The following is an 18,588-nucleotide window of genomic DNA, read 5'->3' as shown; positions in this document are numbered from 1 at the left end:
AGTATCTAATTTATCACCAATTCCTATCTTTTCTGCTCCCAAAATATATCTTGAATCCATTTGCTTCTCTTTGTTCCATTTCTACCACCCTCATTGAAACCATCAATCATCTTCTGCCTTGTGCTACTACAGTTACCTCTTACCTGGCATTCTAGCATTCACATTTCTTCCTTTCATTCCTTTCTTCAGTCTGCCACCAGTGATCTTTTAAAAATGTATATTTGGCCCTATATTCTTAAAACTTCTTGGAGGTTCTCCATTGCTCTTAAGATAAAGCACAAAATCTTAACAAGGTTTATAATGCCGTTTATGATCTAAGTTCTCCCTTATTCACCTGTCTTTTGTTTCATTTTGAAACACTCTCCTTCCTAGTCCACTACATTCCAGCCATGTCAGACTGCTTCGGTTCTTTACATGAGCTGTGATCTGTCCTGCTTTATGTTCTTGCATATGCCCTTCCTTCTACCTAGAACACTGCTGTGTGCCGTCATGCCCCTGCCCCTCCCCCTTAATCTGGAGATCTTCCCAGGCCCACACTCCTAACCCTCAAATCTAAATGAAGTCTCCCTGCCAAGTATCTCGAAGCATCCTATGTCTTTCCCTTTTAGCACTCATCACAATTTATCACATATATCTGTGATTATGAGCTTGATGTCTCACTCCCCTCCTAGTTCCTGTGAAGGTAGAGGGACCATGTGTTGTCCTCTGTTGTATTTCTAGCACCCAGCACAGTATCTAGTTCTAAGCAGGTGCTTAAGAAATATTTATTGAATAAATGACTTATGTTTGACAAAATGAAGTATTTGAAAGTTATACCAATAATTTTATGCTATATAGATATAGATACCTTTTAACTCTGTTGCAAATCCTCAGGAAATCATAACACTTTATCATTAAAATTTGCCTAACAAATTAGGTATATTCAACATTGTGGGCTATGATCAACTCATGGTGATGAGTCGACACCTTTATTGAAACCATGGAAATTATCTGCTAATTAGTAAATATATTTTAAAATGTTTCCTTTTCTCCCACCCACACCCTGCAGCGTCGAGGTCCTCAGCGTTCAGTTGATGTAATAGTTTCATCTGCTTTCTTATTGACTATCTCAGTTGTCTTTATCTGTTGTGCCCAGGTGAGTTAACTCGCTCCATGTAGAAATTAACCAGATATATAAATATTAACTTTCAGATTAATAAATAAATAATAATATAAGTAAGCCTAGTTAGAAAAGTAAGTTTTGAAGTTATCTTTTTGCAGTTTATTTTTTTGGTAGAATAAACAAGTGTATCTTATCTCTGTGCCATGAACAGTGAACATATATGCTCAAATGTCTGTTGAAAGAACACAGATTAATTTTTGCCTAGAATCCTTCTCATTATCTTTACTTCCCAGAAGAAACATATGAGTTATGAAATTGTCCCAGGAATGTCCGATTTATTCATGTTTACTACTCTTTTATTTCTTATATCTGAATAGTTACTGTTACTTAACTGCTGCATACTCTGAAAAAGAATTTTTAGTGACCCAGATTACTTAGGGAGTACAAAAGTATCTCAGGATATGCACTGCTATAATGCAGGGGAACATGTCCTCAGGGTCTCCTGAGGGTTGTGTCATGGGCCATGTAATATTAAAAAATAAGTTTAAAAGTATTAAAATTTTAAAAACAAAAATAATAAAACATATGCAAACTTCCATTCCAAGTAGTATGAGGTACTAGCTTATCTGAAAATTCTTCTACTTTAAAACATAAAACAGGCTGGGCACAGTGGTTCACACCTGTAATCCCAGCACTTCGGGAGGCCAAGGAGTGCGGATCACCTGAGGTCAGGAGTTTGAGACTAGCCCGACCAACATGGTGAAACCTCATCTCTGTTAAAAATACAAAAGTTAGCCAGGCATGGTGGTAGGCGCCTGTAATCCCAGCTATTCAGGAGGCTGAGGCATGAGAATCGCTTGAACACGGAAGGCGGAGATTGCATCACTGCACTCCAGCCTGGGGGATAGAGCGAGACTCTGTCTCCAAAAACAAACAAACAAAACATCAAACAATGCTGGGGGAAACCCTCAGCTTTTGAATGTACATATTGTGTATATATATCTAAGTTCATAAGATAATAAAGGGCCAAAAATGAAGACAAAATTGAAAACCAGAGCATTTAAGAATAAGCATTAATGCTATGGCAGCGTGAGAATAAGAGAATGAGGTACACTGCCAGTCTTAGTATTGTATCCCAGAGACTTGAAATTTTATGCCCACGTAGGACAGGAGATGAGGCCTTGACCTGTAATACCTCCCTACTCACACCATGAAGTCCAAGATCTACAGCCTCCGTGAAAAGTTGGATAAGAAAAACAGTCTGCTCACCAGCACTAGAAGACAAGAAGGAAACTTATCTGACTCTGGATGACAAGGATGGGGGAAAAGTCTCTTCTAAGAATATATAACTTTGCCCTTACTACAGGTTTAGGGTTCAGATTGACATTATACATCTTGTCCTGTAACCCTCATGTCAAGAAGTTAATATAAAAAGTGGTCCTAGGCCCCTGGATACCTGACAGAAGCAAAACCAAGGCTGTTTGGGGGCATGCGACTTCAGCCTAGACCTCATGGGATCCACAGATAAAGCTCCTTCTGATATCAAAACATAGGAAGAAACAGTGTAACATGAAGGAGTCAGCAGATAAACCAATAGCAGGATTAGGTCTCCAGCTATTTCAGTTTGATCAGGTGGAAACTAAATTTGTTTATAGTGATGAAAGACATAGATAACACTGTGAAAAGAGAACAGATAAGTTTGAAAAAGAACTTCAGAGAAATGAAAAATACAGTTAATGACTTTTGACTTTTGTTTTTTGCTTTTCACTGCGGGAACAAAGTCATTGACTTTTAAAACACAATGAACAGAATAAATAGCAAATTAAAGACAGCTAAAGACATAGTGAACTGGGAAATGAAAGCAATGACTAAGATACAGGACAGAGATAAAGAGACAGAAAATGTCAAGTGGATATTGAGACTTCGTGGGAGATCCAACATATGTCTAATAAGAATTCCAGGAGGAGGCTGGGTGTGGTGGCCCACACCTGTAATCCTAGCATTTTGGGAGGCCGAGGCAGGCAGAACACTTGAGGTCAGGAGTTCGCGACCAGTCTGGCCAGTATGATGAAACCTCTCTCTACTGAAAATACAAAATTAATCGGGCATTGTGGCTCACGCCTGTAATCCCAGCACTGGGGAAGCTGAGGCAGGAGAATCACTTGAACTGGGGAGGCAGAAGTTGCAGTGAGCCGAGGTTGTGCCACTGTACTTCAGCCTGGGCAACAGAGCGAGACTGTCTCAAAAAAAATAAATAAATAATTCCAGGAAGAAAGAATGCTGAAAAACAACATTTGGAGAGAGAATGGCTAAGAATTTTTCCGAGTTGATGACTTTTTTTTCAGGCACAAGGATGTTTATAAAACTTTCCCATGTATTAGGCAATAAAGTAAAAACTAATCCAAATGTCTGATACTATACAGACCACAATATCTAGCTGTCATATAGTCAAAGTAGAAAAGAGTGATAGCAACAAAAAAAAATCTTATGTATTTGGAGATTTTAAAACATACAAATAATACATTCTTTGAAAGAAAAAGCACACTATTAAACTGTAAACAATTTAATACTGGCACAATTGAGAATTTTTTAAAGATACTAGTATGAAGTGCTTTATATCATTAAAGTTGAAGACATAAGTGGACAATTTTATAGAAATACATAATCTATTAAAATGGACTCAAAAAGTAATTGAAAATCTGAAGAGATTTGTAGCGGTAAGTAGTTTAAAATTTTAGTAGTTTAAAATATGCCACCAACAAAAATCCCGTATGGTTTTACTGATGAATTTTGTCAAATATTTAAATAGATAATACTAAACTTACACAAAAGATCTAGTCAATAGACAAAGGGGATATTCTTCAGCTCCTTTTATGAGGCTAGTATAACCTTGATGCCAGTACCATAGAGCTAGTATGAAAGTGGGAAACTGAGCTGGTTTCATTTATTAGATACAAAATTCTTCAACAGAATACTAAGAAGATGAAGCCAGAATGTGAATTACAATAAATAGGCCATGACTAGTATGAAAATGGGAAACTGAGCTGGTTTCATTTATTAGATACAAAATTCTTCAACAAAATACTAAGAAGATGAAGCCAGAATGTGAATTACAATAAATAGGCCATGACTAAGATTGTCCCTGGAATGCAGATTTCAACTTTAGAAAATCCATTAATGCAATTCAAGCTGATTAAAGGCAGAAAATAGGCAATCATATCAATAGATGCAGAAAACAATTTGTAAATTTTCAGTGGACATTCATAATACAAGGACTAGGAAGTATTGTCCTTAATCCGATAAAGTATATCTTTTAAAATTTGGAGTAAGCATTATACATAATGATATCACCTTAAGAGTTATTTACTTTAAAATTGGGAATAAGACAAAGTTACTTGCTTTACCACTTCTAGTCTGCATTTGATGGAGGATATTAATCAGCAAAGATGGGGGAAAAAAGTGGTCTAAAGTTTGGGGAAAAAAATCATAGACTATATGATTGCTTATATAGAATATCCAAGTGACTTTACAGACACATTATTTAAAATATATTTGTTATATCAAGATTAACAAAAATAGATGCAACAGCATTTTAAAAATTAATTTTGTTTCTATAAACCAGAGATCAGCAAACTTCCTCTGTAAAGGGCCAGATAAATATTTTAGACTTTTGCCTGACACCTGCAGTCTCTGAAATATATTCTTTTTCTTCTAATTCCTCTTTCTCTTCTTCCTTTGAAATAATATAAAAATTACTTTTAGCTCTGGGGCCAGACAGAGGCCTAAAGCTAGATTTGGTCAATGGACCATAATTTGTTGACATCTGCTATATACAGAAATAGATAATTGAAAACTATAAATACTGGCCAGGCACAGTGACTCATGGTTATAATCTTAGCACTTTGGAAGGCCAAAGTGGATGGATCCCTTGAGCCCAGGAGTTCAAAACCAGCCTGGGCAACATAGTAAGACCTGGTCTCCTAAAAAAAAAAAAAAAAAAATACAAAAATTAGCCAGATGTGGTGACACATGCCTGTGATCCCAGCTACTTGGGAAGCTGGGGCGAGAAGATCACCTGAGCCTGGGAGGTCAAGGCTGCAGTGAGCCATGATTGTGCCACTGTACTCCAGCCTGGAGTAACAGTGAGACCCTGTCTTTAAAAACAACAGCAAAACACATATGTCATTTCCAATAGCAACAACAACAACAAAAAAGATTCACAAGAATAATTCTAACAAAAGATACGTAGGACGTTATGGAGAAATAGGATAAAACTTTACTGAAAATTATAAAAGAAGGTACACAATGAGGCTGAGCGCGGTGACTCATGCCTATAATCCAGCACTTTGGGAGGCCTAGGTGGGCGGATCACCTGAGATCAGGAGTTCAAGACCAGCCTGGCCACCATGGCAAAACCCCACCTCTACTGAAAAAAATAGCCAGACGCGGTGGCGCATGCCTGTAATCCCAGCTACTTGGGAAGCTGAGGAGGCAGGAGAATCACTTGAACTTGGGAGGCGGAGGTTGCAGTGAGCCAAGATCACGCCACTGCACTCCATCCTGGGCAACAGAGTGACACTCAGTCTCAAAAAAAATTTAAAAAAGAAGGTATACAATGTTAGTCACAATGTTAATAGTTGGGAAGGTTCAATTTCATACTGATTCTCCTGGGGGAATTGTTGGAATCCCATGTAATTAAACAGAATGCTTTATTTTAAAAAATAAGTAACTCATCAAGCTCCCTAAAACTCATCTGGAAGCACAGAAAGACAAGAGTAGTCCAGATAATTTTGAAGAACAAGTTGCTGTACCAGAAATATGAAGACTTATTTTGTTTTTTCTTTTTGTTTTTCTTTTTTAAATTTCTCTTAGAACCTTCAGATGAGAGACTTATTTTAAAATTACAGAAAGACTATGATTTTTGCCCAGGTATAGAATGACCAATGGGATGAAATAGAGTTGTACATAGCCATATACATGTAGAAACCTAATATATGATCAGATGGCATATCTGTATATCATTCCTGTATATCAATGCAGGAAGGCTTTACATAATGGAAATATGAAGTACAAATGGAGCAAAATGACTTCATGCCATACATAAAAATAAATTCTAGGTGGATTAAAGATCTAAATGTGAAAAACAAAATTTTTAATATGATCACAAATAAAAATTAAAATTTCGTGTCCTGCAAAGACACCATAAACGACAAACCAGAGTCTGGGAAAGATAGTGGCAAAATGACTTAAATAGCATTGGTAGTCACATTATAGACATAACTTCTACAAATCAATAGGAAAAACAGACAACATACTAGAAAAAATGTAGATGTAGAATATAAAAAGATAACTCACAGAGGAGGAAATTCAGTTATCAATAAGCATATGAAACATACTCATCCTCCCTAAATATCAGGAAGAGTAAAATTAAGGCAATGAGAGAACACTTCACACCCATCAGATTGGCAGATATTAGGAAGTTAGATAATAACAAGTATGAATGAAAATGATGGCAAAGGGAACTCTGATACACTGCTGAGAGTATAAATTGGGGCAACTATTTCAGAGACAAACTTACAATATCTAATAAAGTTGAAGATGTAATATCCAAGAACCCAGTGATTTGACTCCCAGATAACTTCTAGAGAAAGTTGCATGTGCATACAAGGAAACACATACAAGAATGTGTATTGCAGCATTGCTTGTAATAATGGAAATTGGCAACAAAATATTAATGATAGGGTTGACCAATAAGTTGTGGCTGATTGTTTTACTGGCCAATAAATCGTGGCTGATTTTTTTACTTTAACATAGGAGTTAGAATGAACAAATTTAGAGCTAAGTCTGTCATCCTGAATCAGCCTTGAAAACAAAATTCAGTGGAATAAAAAGTAAATTAAAGAATGATGTGGATAATGTGGTAACATATAAATTTTTTTTCTTTATTTTTCCCAACTCCCAAGTGCTTGGAAAATAAATTTTAAAATATACAAAAAATAATATAGTTTAAGGATGTATATGTAGCTAAACAATAAAAACAATTATGGAAAAGATAAACATAAAATTCATTACTTCTGGGGTGGGAAGGGGAAGAAAAATGAGAATCAAGGAAAAGTTTAAGGTGATTTCAACTGAATCTAATATTTTTTAATCAGAAAGAGATGTTGCAAAATATTAAGATTTGACAAAACTGGGTAGAGGCCCCATGGATATTAATTACATTATACTCTATATTTTTGATGTGCTTAAAATATTTCATAATTAATGTAGACTGTTTCTAAAATGTAATACTAAATTTATGAACTATCTATGAATTAAATGTTTATTTCTTTTAAAAAGAAATTGTTTGAATCACATTGCTGCTTTATGTTACCTTTTTCATACTTTTAGCTACTTCATGTACACGAGATCTTCCTTGATTGTCACTACAATTGGGAACTGGTAATCTGGTGCATCTCATTAACACTTTTTCTGCTAAGATTTGTTACCCTTGGATCAGAAACAAGTAAAAAATATAGCAATACCTCAATATTACTTACTGAACAGGTGAGTGTGCATGCTGATTATGCTATAAATTAATGTCTATAAGTTAAAATGTTTTCATTTCCTTTACGTTTTTCAAGAATGTGTTTTATTTGATTAAGGTCATTTGTGCTATAAAGCAAAACGTAAAATTTAATAGGACACAAGCCTTTCTTCAGTGTTCCTGCCTTGATTCATATTTCAAATCCAATCTCCTTTTTTAATGTCCCATTTTTATTTGACAAGAAGGAAGTACCACTTAATAAATTAATGTATTTTAAACTATGAATGGGACATGTTTGCTTTGCAGTGTAGCAGAGCCGCATTTGAGTAAGTATCATTTTTACTCAGTAGAAAGAATAAAGCATAATTGGTTAATTTTATTTTGTATGAATTTGTTAAATATTTTCCTCTTGCCATTTTATAGGAATTTTGTAAAGAAGCTTATTCCCATGAATATTTTAGTTAGGGATAGTTTGATTTTAAAGAATCAATAAACCTGTCAAATGAGCTCAAACGGAAGAGTAACCACAAAGATAAAGATCCCTAAGAAAGTATACTTGAGCCTGCCAGGCGCGGTGACACACCTGTAATCCTAGCACTTTGGGAGGCTAAGGCAGGCAGATTACCTGAGGTCAGGAGTTCAAGACCAGCCTGGCCAACAAGGTGAAACCCCAAGGTGAAAAAATACAAAAATTAGCCAGGTATGGTGATGCGTGCCTGTAATCCCAGCTACTTGTTAGGCTAAGGCAGGAGAATCGTTTGAACCCCAGAGGTTGCAGTGAGCTGAGATTGTGCCACTGCACTCCAGCCTGGGCAACAGAGTGAGACTCCAACTCAAAAAAATAGTATACTTGAGCCTTATGGAATTGGACAAAATCAACCACTTCCTCCAACTCACTCTGAGGCTAACGGTTTCTCATTTCTGCCCTTCTCTTCACCTTTCTTCCAGTGGCCTTTCTGTAGACTTGCTACCCTATAATTTTGGTTTACACATGGTTTTGGTTTGGTTTAGCATGAGTTCTGGCTTAGACTTTTACTGACTTTTCAGTTTATGTTCCTACAATATCTGATAGATCATGTTAGTCTTACCTAGTCAGTATATATATATATATATATATATATATATATATAAATACATCAAAATTGTATTCTTTTGTTACCAAAGCTATATATATATATATAGCTTTGGTTTGGGTGTACATTCCAGCCTAATCAGCGATGGCTGCCAGATTGTGGGTGAAGGTGAGATCTAATGGGATAAGCACAGTTGCCTAGCCTTGCTTCTTCCACTGGCTTGGGGTTAGAGCATTTTTCAAAGAAAGGAACTGTGGACACCCCAGAATTGTCTATCATAGAGTAGATAATACAAATACACAAATATTTTTTAGTGACTTTCAAATAAATCATAAAACAGCAAGGCATTGTGACTGTCTATAATCCCAACACTTTGGGAGGCTGAGATGGGAGGATCACTTGAATCCAGGAGTTCAAGACCAGCCTAGGCAACATAGCAAGACCCCATCTCTAGTGAAAAAGAAAGAAAGAAATAATAAACCATTGATTTAATTTATTATAATTATTATTTATTTTTTAGGTTGATTTGGCTGTGATACTAAAGTGTCTCACCTTTTAAATAATGCTGTCCAGTCTTTTTTATTTTGGCTTTTGATTACATTTGAAAAGTGTTTGAGTAACAGTTATTATTTTCCTATTATAAAATAAGTATAGGAAATTTGGAATGTATAGTATAAAGAGTATTAAAATCGCCTATAATCTTGATAACCAGATACTTGAATGAATATCTTTCAAGTCCTTTAAAAATGTGTATTTATTATAATTTTAAGCATTTCTATTCTTTTTATAAAAGATAAACCTCTACTTGAAAATGGAGAAAAAACCTAACAAAAAGGAGGAACTGACACTAGTGAATAATGTTTTAAAACTGGCTACTAAACTGCTAAAGGTAAGAATAGAATTGAAAATGGTTATAATGTCAAATATGCTGTTCTGACATAATTTTTGTTTTTTGTTTATAGATACTACTTTATATTTGGTTTTCATGATTATCCAAGTTGTTTCCAAGTTATACTTGTGCACATACATACAATTTATATTTTACTTCTCATTGCAAAAGTGCTCAAACTAATCCAAATAATTTCTTTGGAAATTGTATATTAATACTTAATATTATGTTTAGAGTATTGTAGAGGTTGGCATCTTTGGAAATGTATGCCTCCTAGACCTTAAAATAGATTTCAGAAAAGAAAATTTGTTGTTAACTTGGGAAGGTTTTTACTTTGTGTTTCTCAGAGCAGTCTTCTGGTTGGCCTGGTTGGCCTGAGTTAGCTTAAAAAGTAATAATACCTAATTTTCATAATAAATGTATGTCATAAACATTTAATTTTTGGTAACAAAAGAATACAATTTTGATGTATTTTATCTCATAATAATTCTTTGGGGGTAATTTAATAAAACATTTTTTATCACTGCTTACAATATTCATTATGTTTTTAGTTCTTAAAAGGAAAAAAGTTTTTAAAATTTCAACTTCTATAACCAATTGAATATAATTGTTACAGTTATTTATATATTTTCAGAGGATGGTATGAAATTAGTTGTGTTTCAAAGTTACAGTTAATTCTTCAGTCAACTAAACGGTGTGAATTGGGTATAGACTCTGCACCACATAGTATTGAAGGGTTCAGAAGAAGTGGGTGGGGGGATAATAAAAAGCAATTACAGATGGCTTTCATTTTCAAATCCCTTTAATTATCTTGAGGAAGATGGTGACATTTAAATAATGAACAAGATAATAGAGGCAAATTCCATTTTTGACCAAAATGCTCAATGGGGAAAAATATCTTGAATTAATAGTTTTATGTTTGCTTGACACATGTATATTGGGTATCTTCAGAGTGTAGCCACTGTGTAGTCGTATGTTTGCTTGACACATGTATATTGGGTATCTTCAGAGTGTAGGCACTGTGTAGGAAGGGGCTACAAAGGTGAGACTTAATGAGCAGCCACAATCTCAGAGCAAAGTATAAAAATGACTAGAATAACAAAGCATAATAGTATGATTCTTTTTGATCATACATAGCCTCTAGTCAAACTACATAGATTTCTAGTCAGAAATCTGGGACTTAACATAGATTGTACCTTCTTTCTCTCTCTCTTTACAGCCAAGAAATTCTCAAGTCCACTGATTCAGTCTTTTTAATATCTTCCAATTCATCCCTTCTCTATTAGTACTGCCCTATGTGAGATCCTTGTCTCTCACTTAAGCTTTTGATACACTGAACTCCTTATAGATATTCTTGCTTCTGGTCTCATTGCTCCCTAGTCTTTCTTCTACATTGCTGGCCCAGTGATCTTTCTTCCTTGTACTTGGGCCCTAACAATGCTGAGCAACCTGTAGCCATTCAGATGTGTCATGTTCTCATGTGTCTTAGAATGTATACTCCCCACCATCCACAAAGTTTCAGGAGCACCTTCCTCTATGGCCCCATTATTTGCTTTTTATATGTACCTTTGAAATGGGACTTTCATATTTTAATTATTTGTTGCATGTCTACTAAATGTAAGGTCCTTCAGCTCAGGGACTGAATCTTAACTTCCCAGAGCCTAGCACAGGGCTTGGCATATAATAGAACTTTAAATGTTTGAATTAACCAATTAATCAATCCATGTATTTGAAAATGAACTGACTCAAAGAGGAGTTTTTACATGTTATAATCTTATCAGAAAATTTGGTCAATTTCTGATTCTTCTACCAAAAGGTATTGTTCTCTTTCAGTTTCTAGTCTAGTTCTTATATTAAAAAATGTTCTCTAGCCTCCTTATAATAGCTTAAGGGACAGAAATTGGAGTTACAAATTTAGTCACAGAGTTCTTTTAAAGGATGTTCCTTTTTTGTTTAAAACCATTAAAACTATTATTAAAATTTACTTGTTTCAAGTTTAACCAAGTTTATCCTTTCTAAAAGCATCCATAATTGGTAACTTTTTTGAAAGTGTTTTTTAAAAATTCTCATTGTATATTGTTCTGAATTAGCTTACGTAGTAATTCTTTTTGAATCTGGGACTGACTTTTTTTTCTCTTCTGCTAGGAATTGGACAGTCCTTTCAGATTATATGGGCTTACAATGAATCCGCTGCTTTATAACATCACCCAAGTGGTTATCCTGTCAGCTGTTTCTGGTGTTATCAGTGACTTGCTTGGATTTAATTTAAAGGTAAGAGGTTGCAAGTACTTTTTGTTTTTTAGCTTCCTGTTGCATTTTTGTAGCACCCATTTTACCCTCACATACACAGTAATGCAGTCATTTTGGTAAGATTGCAATTAGTGAACATTTCACATTTAATTTCAAAGAATTATATATATTTATGTTTTATAATACTGACAGGAATTTCTAACTTGGAACAGTATTTATTGTAAATAGAAGTCTTGTGTAGGATAAGTAGAAGTTTTTATTTTTATTTTTTATTTTGAGATGGAGTCTTGCTCTGTCGCCCAGGCTGGTGTGCAGTTGCGCGACCTTGGCTCACTGCAACCTCTGCCTCCCGGGTTCAAGCAATTCTCCTGCGTCAGCCTCCCGAGTAGCTGGGACTACAGGTGTGCACCACCATGCCTGGCTGATTTTTGTATTTTTGGTAGAGACAGGGTTTTGCAATGTTAGCCAGACTGGTCTCGAACTCCTTACCTCAAGCGATATACCCACCTTGGCCTCCCAGAGTGCTGGGATTACAGGTGTGAGTCACCACGCCCAGCAAGAAGTATTTATTTTTACTAATAAAACTTTAATTTAGATGATAAAAAAGAAAAAGAAAAGCCCTATTTCTGTTTTTGGCCAAAAGTTATATTATTTATTTATATAGCAATGCATACATCTTCCAATATATGCACAGCTAACTGTTAGGAAGATGTAAGATAATCATACTAAACCAGTTCTGTATATACATATATATATATAGCCACTTCTCAAGAGAAAGCAATCGAAATCTGATTTTCACATTTTTGTTTGTGTTTAAGGTTAGTTCTTCTTAAATGGTATTACTATATATAATTTAAGCTTTGATATTAAAACTGGCTTGTCACCACTTCTATTTTTTTTTTTTTTTTAGCTGTGGAAGATTAAATCATGACAATTCAAAGAAAAGAAGATGTAGCCTTTTTTCCAGAATAAGAGTACTGACTAAGCTGCCTGAAAGCTTGTCACTGATTCTTTGCTTCAGGAGTCTCAGCTGGGGAGTTGAAGTGTTTACATCAGACTGTCTTGTGCAATTCTTATATTTATTTTACTTGTTCACTTTTTTTACATTTATTTTAGTCTTTATATTTTATTTTTAAGCATTGATGTACTTAGTTGTTGAAAGGGTGATGAAACTGATATCCAGATACTTGAGATCCTGGTAATTGGTCATAAATATTGGCAAAATAACAAATTGTGAAAATAGAAGCCATTGCTAAGCACTGTTTCTCCATCAATGCCGTGAACTTGCCTTACTTGAGGAAAAATTCTTTAACTTTGGAATATTGCATTGGACTCAGCTATACACATAAAACATTTTCTTCGGTAAATCAAGATCCAGTCAGGGTTTCTCTTGAATTATTTTGGAACAATGCCAGGATCCAAACTGATTAAGTTGCAGTTTAAGCACCCTTCAGTATTAATATATACGGTATTATATAACAGGTCAACAAGTGCTCTTTGATGATAAAACTTGTAATAGAGCAATAATTGTAAATGGTTACCATACTGTAAGATATTTTGATAAAAATTAACTAGTAATACTTGTATTTATTTGAAACACTGGGCTGTTTGCACAGCTCCAGCTGTGCATGCTCAAAATGTGCACTTTTTAAAATTGTTACTTTTAATGCGTATCTTTATATGGGATCTGTTATAGTGTACTAGGGCATGATATGGTATCCTTTTGAGTGAGGTATATACTCATCTCACAAGTGAAGTGCCTACTGATATTACTAAAGTACATTATGTTTACTCAAGTAAATAATTTTCTCCCCATGGTACACTCTAGTACAGGCTATTCATACCACACTCAAATGAACAACTTAAGAATAAGGCTAAGAACCAATAAAATATTTCTCTAATTGCTAGTTATAAAACTATATCCAAATTTTCAGAAAAGACAGCTTCAGCTTGCAAATTCTATCCTCTAAACTTATCTGGTGCATTATCCCTACCCCACCCCCATTATATAAGGGCTATTTTAGATGCTTTTAACCTCCCCAACGAATAATTTGCCAAGTGTCCAATGAGAACTTATCATGTTGGTGTATTAGGTAAATCGGGCGAATATGATAGTATCTTACATTGGGCCTTGATTTTAAGTTGTTATATTTGTACAATCGAGTATTTTAGGAATTACATGAAACATGAAATGGTTTTTGCAATTTTTTTTAAACTGGGCATCTGGTTTCTAAAAATTCATTTGAAACAATCTAGAATTTTCTTGGTGCAAAGTGTATCATGTGGAATATCCTCGTATTTTTACCATATTTTAAGAACTTTAAAATGATTAATTGTAAATAATTTGTTTGATTGGTGCAGTTATAATCCCCAAATCATAATCTTAAAATCAGGAATGTGTGGAGAACAGAGCCATGTCGTATCACTTTGCTCTTACCATTCCTTTTGATCAACCTCAATTCAGCCTCATTGTGTAGTATGTTTTTTCTTGCTATGAAAAACAACAGAAAGCATTTCATTTGATTTGCCTATGTTCAAATATGTTTAATAATGACCAAAGTGCATTCTGAGTTTTTTCAAGGAATGTATTACTGGAGCTTTAAGAACATACTTAGTTTCTCATGTGAAAACTTAGGCTTTGTCTGATGTTTCTTCTTCCTGTATTGTCTAATGTTGAGGTTGTTTTTAGGAATTATATTTTATAAACTTTTTCAAAATAAGGTACATACCTATACAGAACTTAACATTTTGCACAGAATATATCAAATATATTTTGAGAAAAAAAGTACGGCATGAGTTCTGTTAGGAATAAAAGATGAAACTATTGTATCTCACAAAAAAATCTTATTTCAGAATGGAAATATTTTTGAGAAAAGTAGCTGAGTATACTGGTTTAAGAAAATGCTTGTTTTAGATTGAGGTTAACTTAGAGTTGGGAGTTGATTTATTAAGTACAGTATACCTCTCAACAGTTTATTAATAATATGTTGAATTATGTCAGTGTGGGCAGCAGTAGAATACTAAAAGGAAAATGGCATTTTAAGCAATTTCAGAACATTAACTGAACTATTTTCAAAGCAGAAAAATTGACATTGCTGCCTTTAAGAATACCATGAATGTAAGAAGTTGAAAGAAATTGTAACATACCACATACTATAGAAAAGGCAGTTCAAAGATAGAATTGTGGCAGATGTTGTGTGTGAACTGTTGTTTCTTTGCCACATGTGTTGTATTTGAAAGTTTGACAGCAAGTTTAAAATAAAACATTCTATGACAGTGTTTTTTTTTTTTTCAATTTTCAGGTCATATACATTTCTATGATAATTTTGTGTTTAGTTAACAAAATTTAGTTAGATTTGGGGGGAGTGAAAATAAATTTTTTATAGCTTTCCAACATTTTAGATTTTGTTATGATTCTTAGAACATGAAAAAATAATACATACACAGGCTTTTCATCACCAAAATGATATCACTAATGTTTGTTTGCTTGTTTGTTTTTGAATACAGCAAACTGGCTGTGGCCTGGAATATTAAAGCTCATTGTGAAAAGATAGTGTTTTTTTTTATTTTTGTTTTTTGTTTGTTTGTTTGTTTGTTTGTTTGTTTTTGAGATGGAGTCTCGCACTGTCACCCAGGCTGGAGTGCAATGGCATGATCTCGGCTCACTGCAACCTCCGCCTCCCAGGTTCATGCCATTCTCCTGCCTCAGCCTCCCAAGTGGCTGGGATTATAGGCGCCCACCACCACACCCAGCTAATTTTTTGTATTTTTAGTAGAGACAGGGTTTCTCTATGTTGGCCAGACTGGTCTCAAACTCCTGATCTCATTATCCACCCGCCTCAGCCTCCCAAAGTGCTGGGCTTATAGGCATGAGCCACCGCACCCAGCTGACAGTGGTGTTTTTAAACAAATGATTTTACCACATGAATTCAGCATGAGAGATTATGATCAACAGAGGATGGCTAAACATTCTAGTATTTCTGTTATCTGATTGGTCCAAGTGTTCACTGGGATTAAATTAATCTAGGACTATTAATTCAAATGCACTTTCAAACTTACTTTAAGCTTAGAAATGGCTCTTTCAATGAATCTCCCTTCATACTTCAAAATAGCAATATGACTGGCACCTCTTAATTGTTTGCTATATCACTTAGAACATAATTCTCAACCTTTTTTCTGCCAAGCCTATACAAAAAGATACCACAAATGCTTAACAGTAGCACTGGCTCCCCAAAGAACTTGCTGCCTGGAGAATCTAAAAGGCCATTAGGGATGGGAAAAACCCAAGTGCATAACACTTCTGATACCAGATTCTCTGGCAGACACCAACTGGGTGTTTTCGAATTTAACTCAGCTCTAACACTATACCTGAAAGAGCGTCAGATCCCACAGGTTGAGGGCTCATTCCCACAAGACTGCCCCCACTTCACATGCCAGTCACAAGACCCAGGTTGTGAGCTGGCTCCCCATCAGGGTTCCTATGACCCTCTTCTTGGGTTCAATTAATTTGCTAGAGAAACACTTAACTTTTACAGGTTTATAAAGGATACAGATGATGGAGGAGATGCATAGGCAAGGTATGGGGGAAGGAGTGTGGAACTTTCATGCCCTGTCCAGAGTGTGCCACACTCTAGGAGGCTCCATGTGTTGTGCAACCCAGAAACCCTCCAAATCCCTTAGTTGAGGGATTTTTATGGAGACTTCAAATCACATAGGCATGATGAATAAACTCCATTTCCAGCCTCTCTGGAGGGAAGGTGGAACTGAAAGTTGCAAGTTTATAATCCTGGTTTGGTTCTTCTGGTGACTGGCCCTCATTCGGGAGCCCACCAAGAGTTGTCTCCTTATAGTAAAAGACTTTCCTATTACCTGGAATTACAAAGCTTTTAGGAACTGCGTGACAGGAGCTAGAGTCAAAGACCAAATATTAGAACAAATGATTCTCCTAGCACCCTTGTCATTCAGGAAATTACAAGAGCTTTAGCAGCTCTGCCAGTGACTGGGAGCAGAGACCTGTATATATATATAATTTCACAGAGGTGGTGCAGATACACTTTCAAGAAAGTATTCCCCAAGTGATTTGTAAAATTTGTTCCACTTAACCACTTGTCACTGCCTTGAGAATTATTGGCTTAAGATACAAAATTTTGTAGAATGTGTAAAAGAAAATAAAATTTAAGGACCCTCCAAACTTACTATGTCCAGGGGAAGCTAAGCCCTAGGGACAGAGTAATGTAGCATATTTGCCCCTTCTGCTTCTTAGATTATAGATTAACTTTCTTCCTTATTGTTCTTGTTCTGTAAATGACTAGGAAAGACCAGAGACCAGACTTCTCCCTCTTCTAGTCCCTAATCTTTGTTATAGATTAACTGCCTCTTTTATTGTTCTATACCTAAATCAGACCAGGTGGAGCAAAAGACCCCCATGACTGTTACATCTTCAGTGTAGAATATTAAATACACATTTTAAGAGAAAGAAAAGACCACCTCAGCTAATTAGATCATTGAATTATGCATTACACCTTCTATAGAAAGATGTAGAAATTCTGTTAAGCTCCCCTAAACTTTGTCTATATAAATGATCCCAAACTTCCAGACTTCAGAACACTGACTTCCATCCTTTGGAATATGTGCTTCCCCAGGGGCTGTTGTCAAACTTTGTGCTTGAGTAAACTTACTCAAACTGAGATTCTTTTTTTTTTTTTTTTTCCTGAGATGGAGTATTGCATAGGCTGCAGTTCAGTGGCACGATCTCAGCTCACCGCAACCTCCGCCTCCCAGATTCAAGTGATTCTCATGCCTCAGCTTTCCAAATAGCTGGGATTACAGGTGTATGCCACCATGTCTGGTTATTTTTTGTATTTTTAGTAGAGATGGGGGTTTCACCATGTTGGCCAGGCTGGTTTTGGACTCCTGACCTTGGGTGATCTGCCTGCCTTGGCCTTTCTATGTGCTGAGATTATAGGTGTGAGCCACTGCGCCTGGCCAATTTACTGGATTCTAACCCTTTTGATTATTTAAGGTTGACAAATGTAAATTCCATGAGATATTAACTGTATTTACCACTATTCTCAGCACCTGAAACAGTGCCTGATACACAGAAAAATCACAATATATTTACCTAATGTGTGACTTGAGTCGAATAGGACCTTCGACACCACTCATTCCAAAGTCCCCATTTTACCACATGAAAAAAATAGGCCCCAGAAGGTGTTAAGAAACTTGCCCAAGGTTGCACAACTACTTAATGATAGAACCCAAACTCTCTGTATCCCCTTTGCAGGTATACATTCTATAATCGTATCTTTGTGTAAGCATTTGACACCTCTTGACTGATCAAAATTGTTCATCATAGGAAGAATACCCTGGGGGGAACAAAAATATTGATGAATTATCTGTCCATTTTTTAGTGAGGTCATATACAAACTAATAAACCTTGGCAGTAGGAAAACATCAGAATTCATCTTGACATCTCCCTGTTCTACTCTCTGCAGTGTGTCCTAGTGGTAAGAACACATGCTTTGGCATCAGGCTTCTTTTAGTCTTGAGCAAATTAACCTCTGTGAGCTTTGGTTTTCTCAGCTGTAAATTACTAAGAGTAATAATACCTACCTTACAGGGCTATTAGGAGGATTAATGAGATAGCATATGTAAAGCACCTAGCAAGGAACTGATGTGTTGGTTATGCAGGAAAATTGGTTCTCTTCACCTTTCTCACCAAGAAAAACAAGTAATGGCCTAGGGCAAT

The 18,588-nt window shown here is 35.5% G+C and overlaps 1 protein-coding gene across 3 annotated transcripts in view; it reads left to right on the top strand.

Moving 5' to 3' along the window:
- PHTF2 (putative homeodomain transcription factor 2) overlaps positions 1 to 15,393 on the top strand; it is a 163,849-nt gene extending 148,456 nt beyond the window's left edge. Inside the window, exons 14-18 of one of the 3 annotated variants that reach the window (XM_025380417.1) lie at positions 1,049 to 1,135; positions 7,493 to 7,648; positions 9,495 to 9,590; positions 11,736 to 11,861; positions 12,751 to 15,393. In XM_025380417.1, the coding sequence (XP_025236202.1) occupies positions 1,049 to 1,135; positions 7,493 to 7,648; positions 9,495 to 9,590; positions 11,736 to 11,861; positions 12,751 to 12,771 (486 nt within the window). In that variant the 3' untranslated portion in view covers positions 12,772 to 15,393. The remainder of the gene's footprint in view (positions 1 to 1,048; positions 1,136 to 7,492; positions 7,649 to 9,494; positions 9,591 to 11,735; positions 11,862 to 12,750) is intronic. The other 2 variants (XM_025380416.1, XM_025380418.1) reach the window with 2 other exon arrangements.
- Positions 15,394 to 18,588: the final 3,195 nt, after the last annotated feature.

This window comes from Theropithecus gelada, chromosome 3 (genome assembly GCF_003255815.1).
Source record: "Theropithecus gelada isolate Dixy chromosome 3, Tgel_1.0, whole genome shotgun sequence".
In the NCBI taxonomy this organism is placed as follows: Eukaryota; Metazoa; Chordata; class Mammalia; order Primates; family Cercopithecidae; genus Theropithecus; species Theropithecus gelada.
Note: the sequence above shows the minus strand (reverse complement) of the source record. Positions and strands in the feature narration are given on the sequence as shown.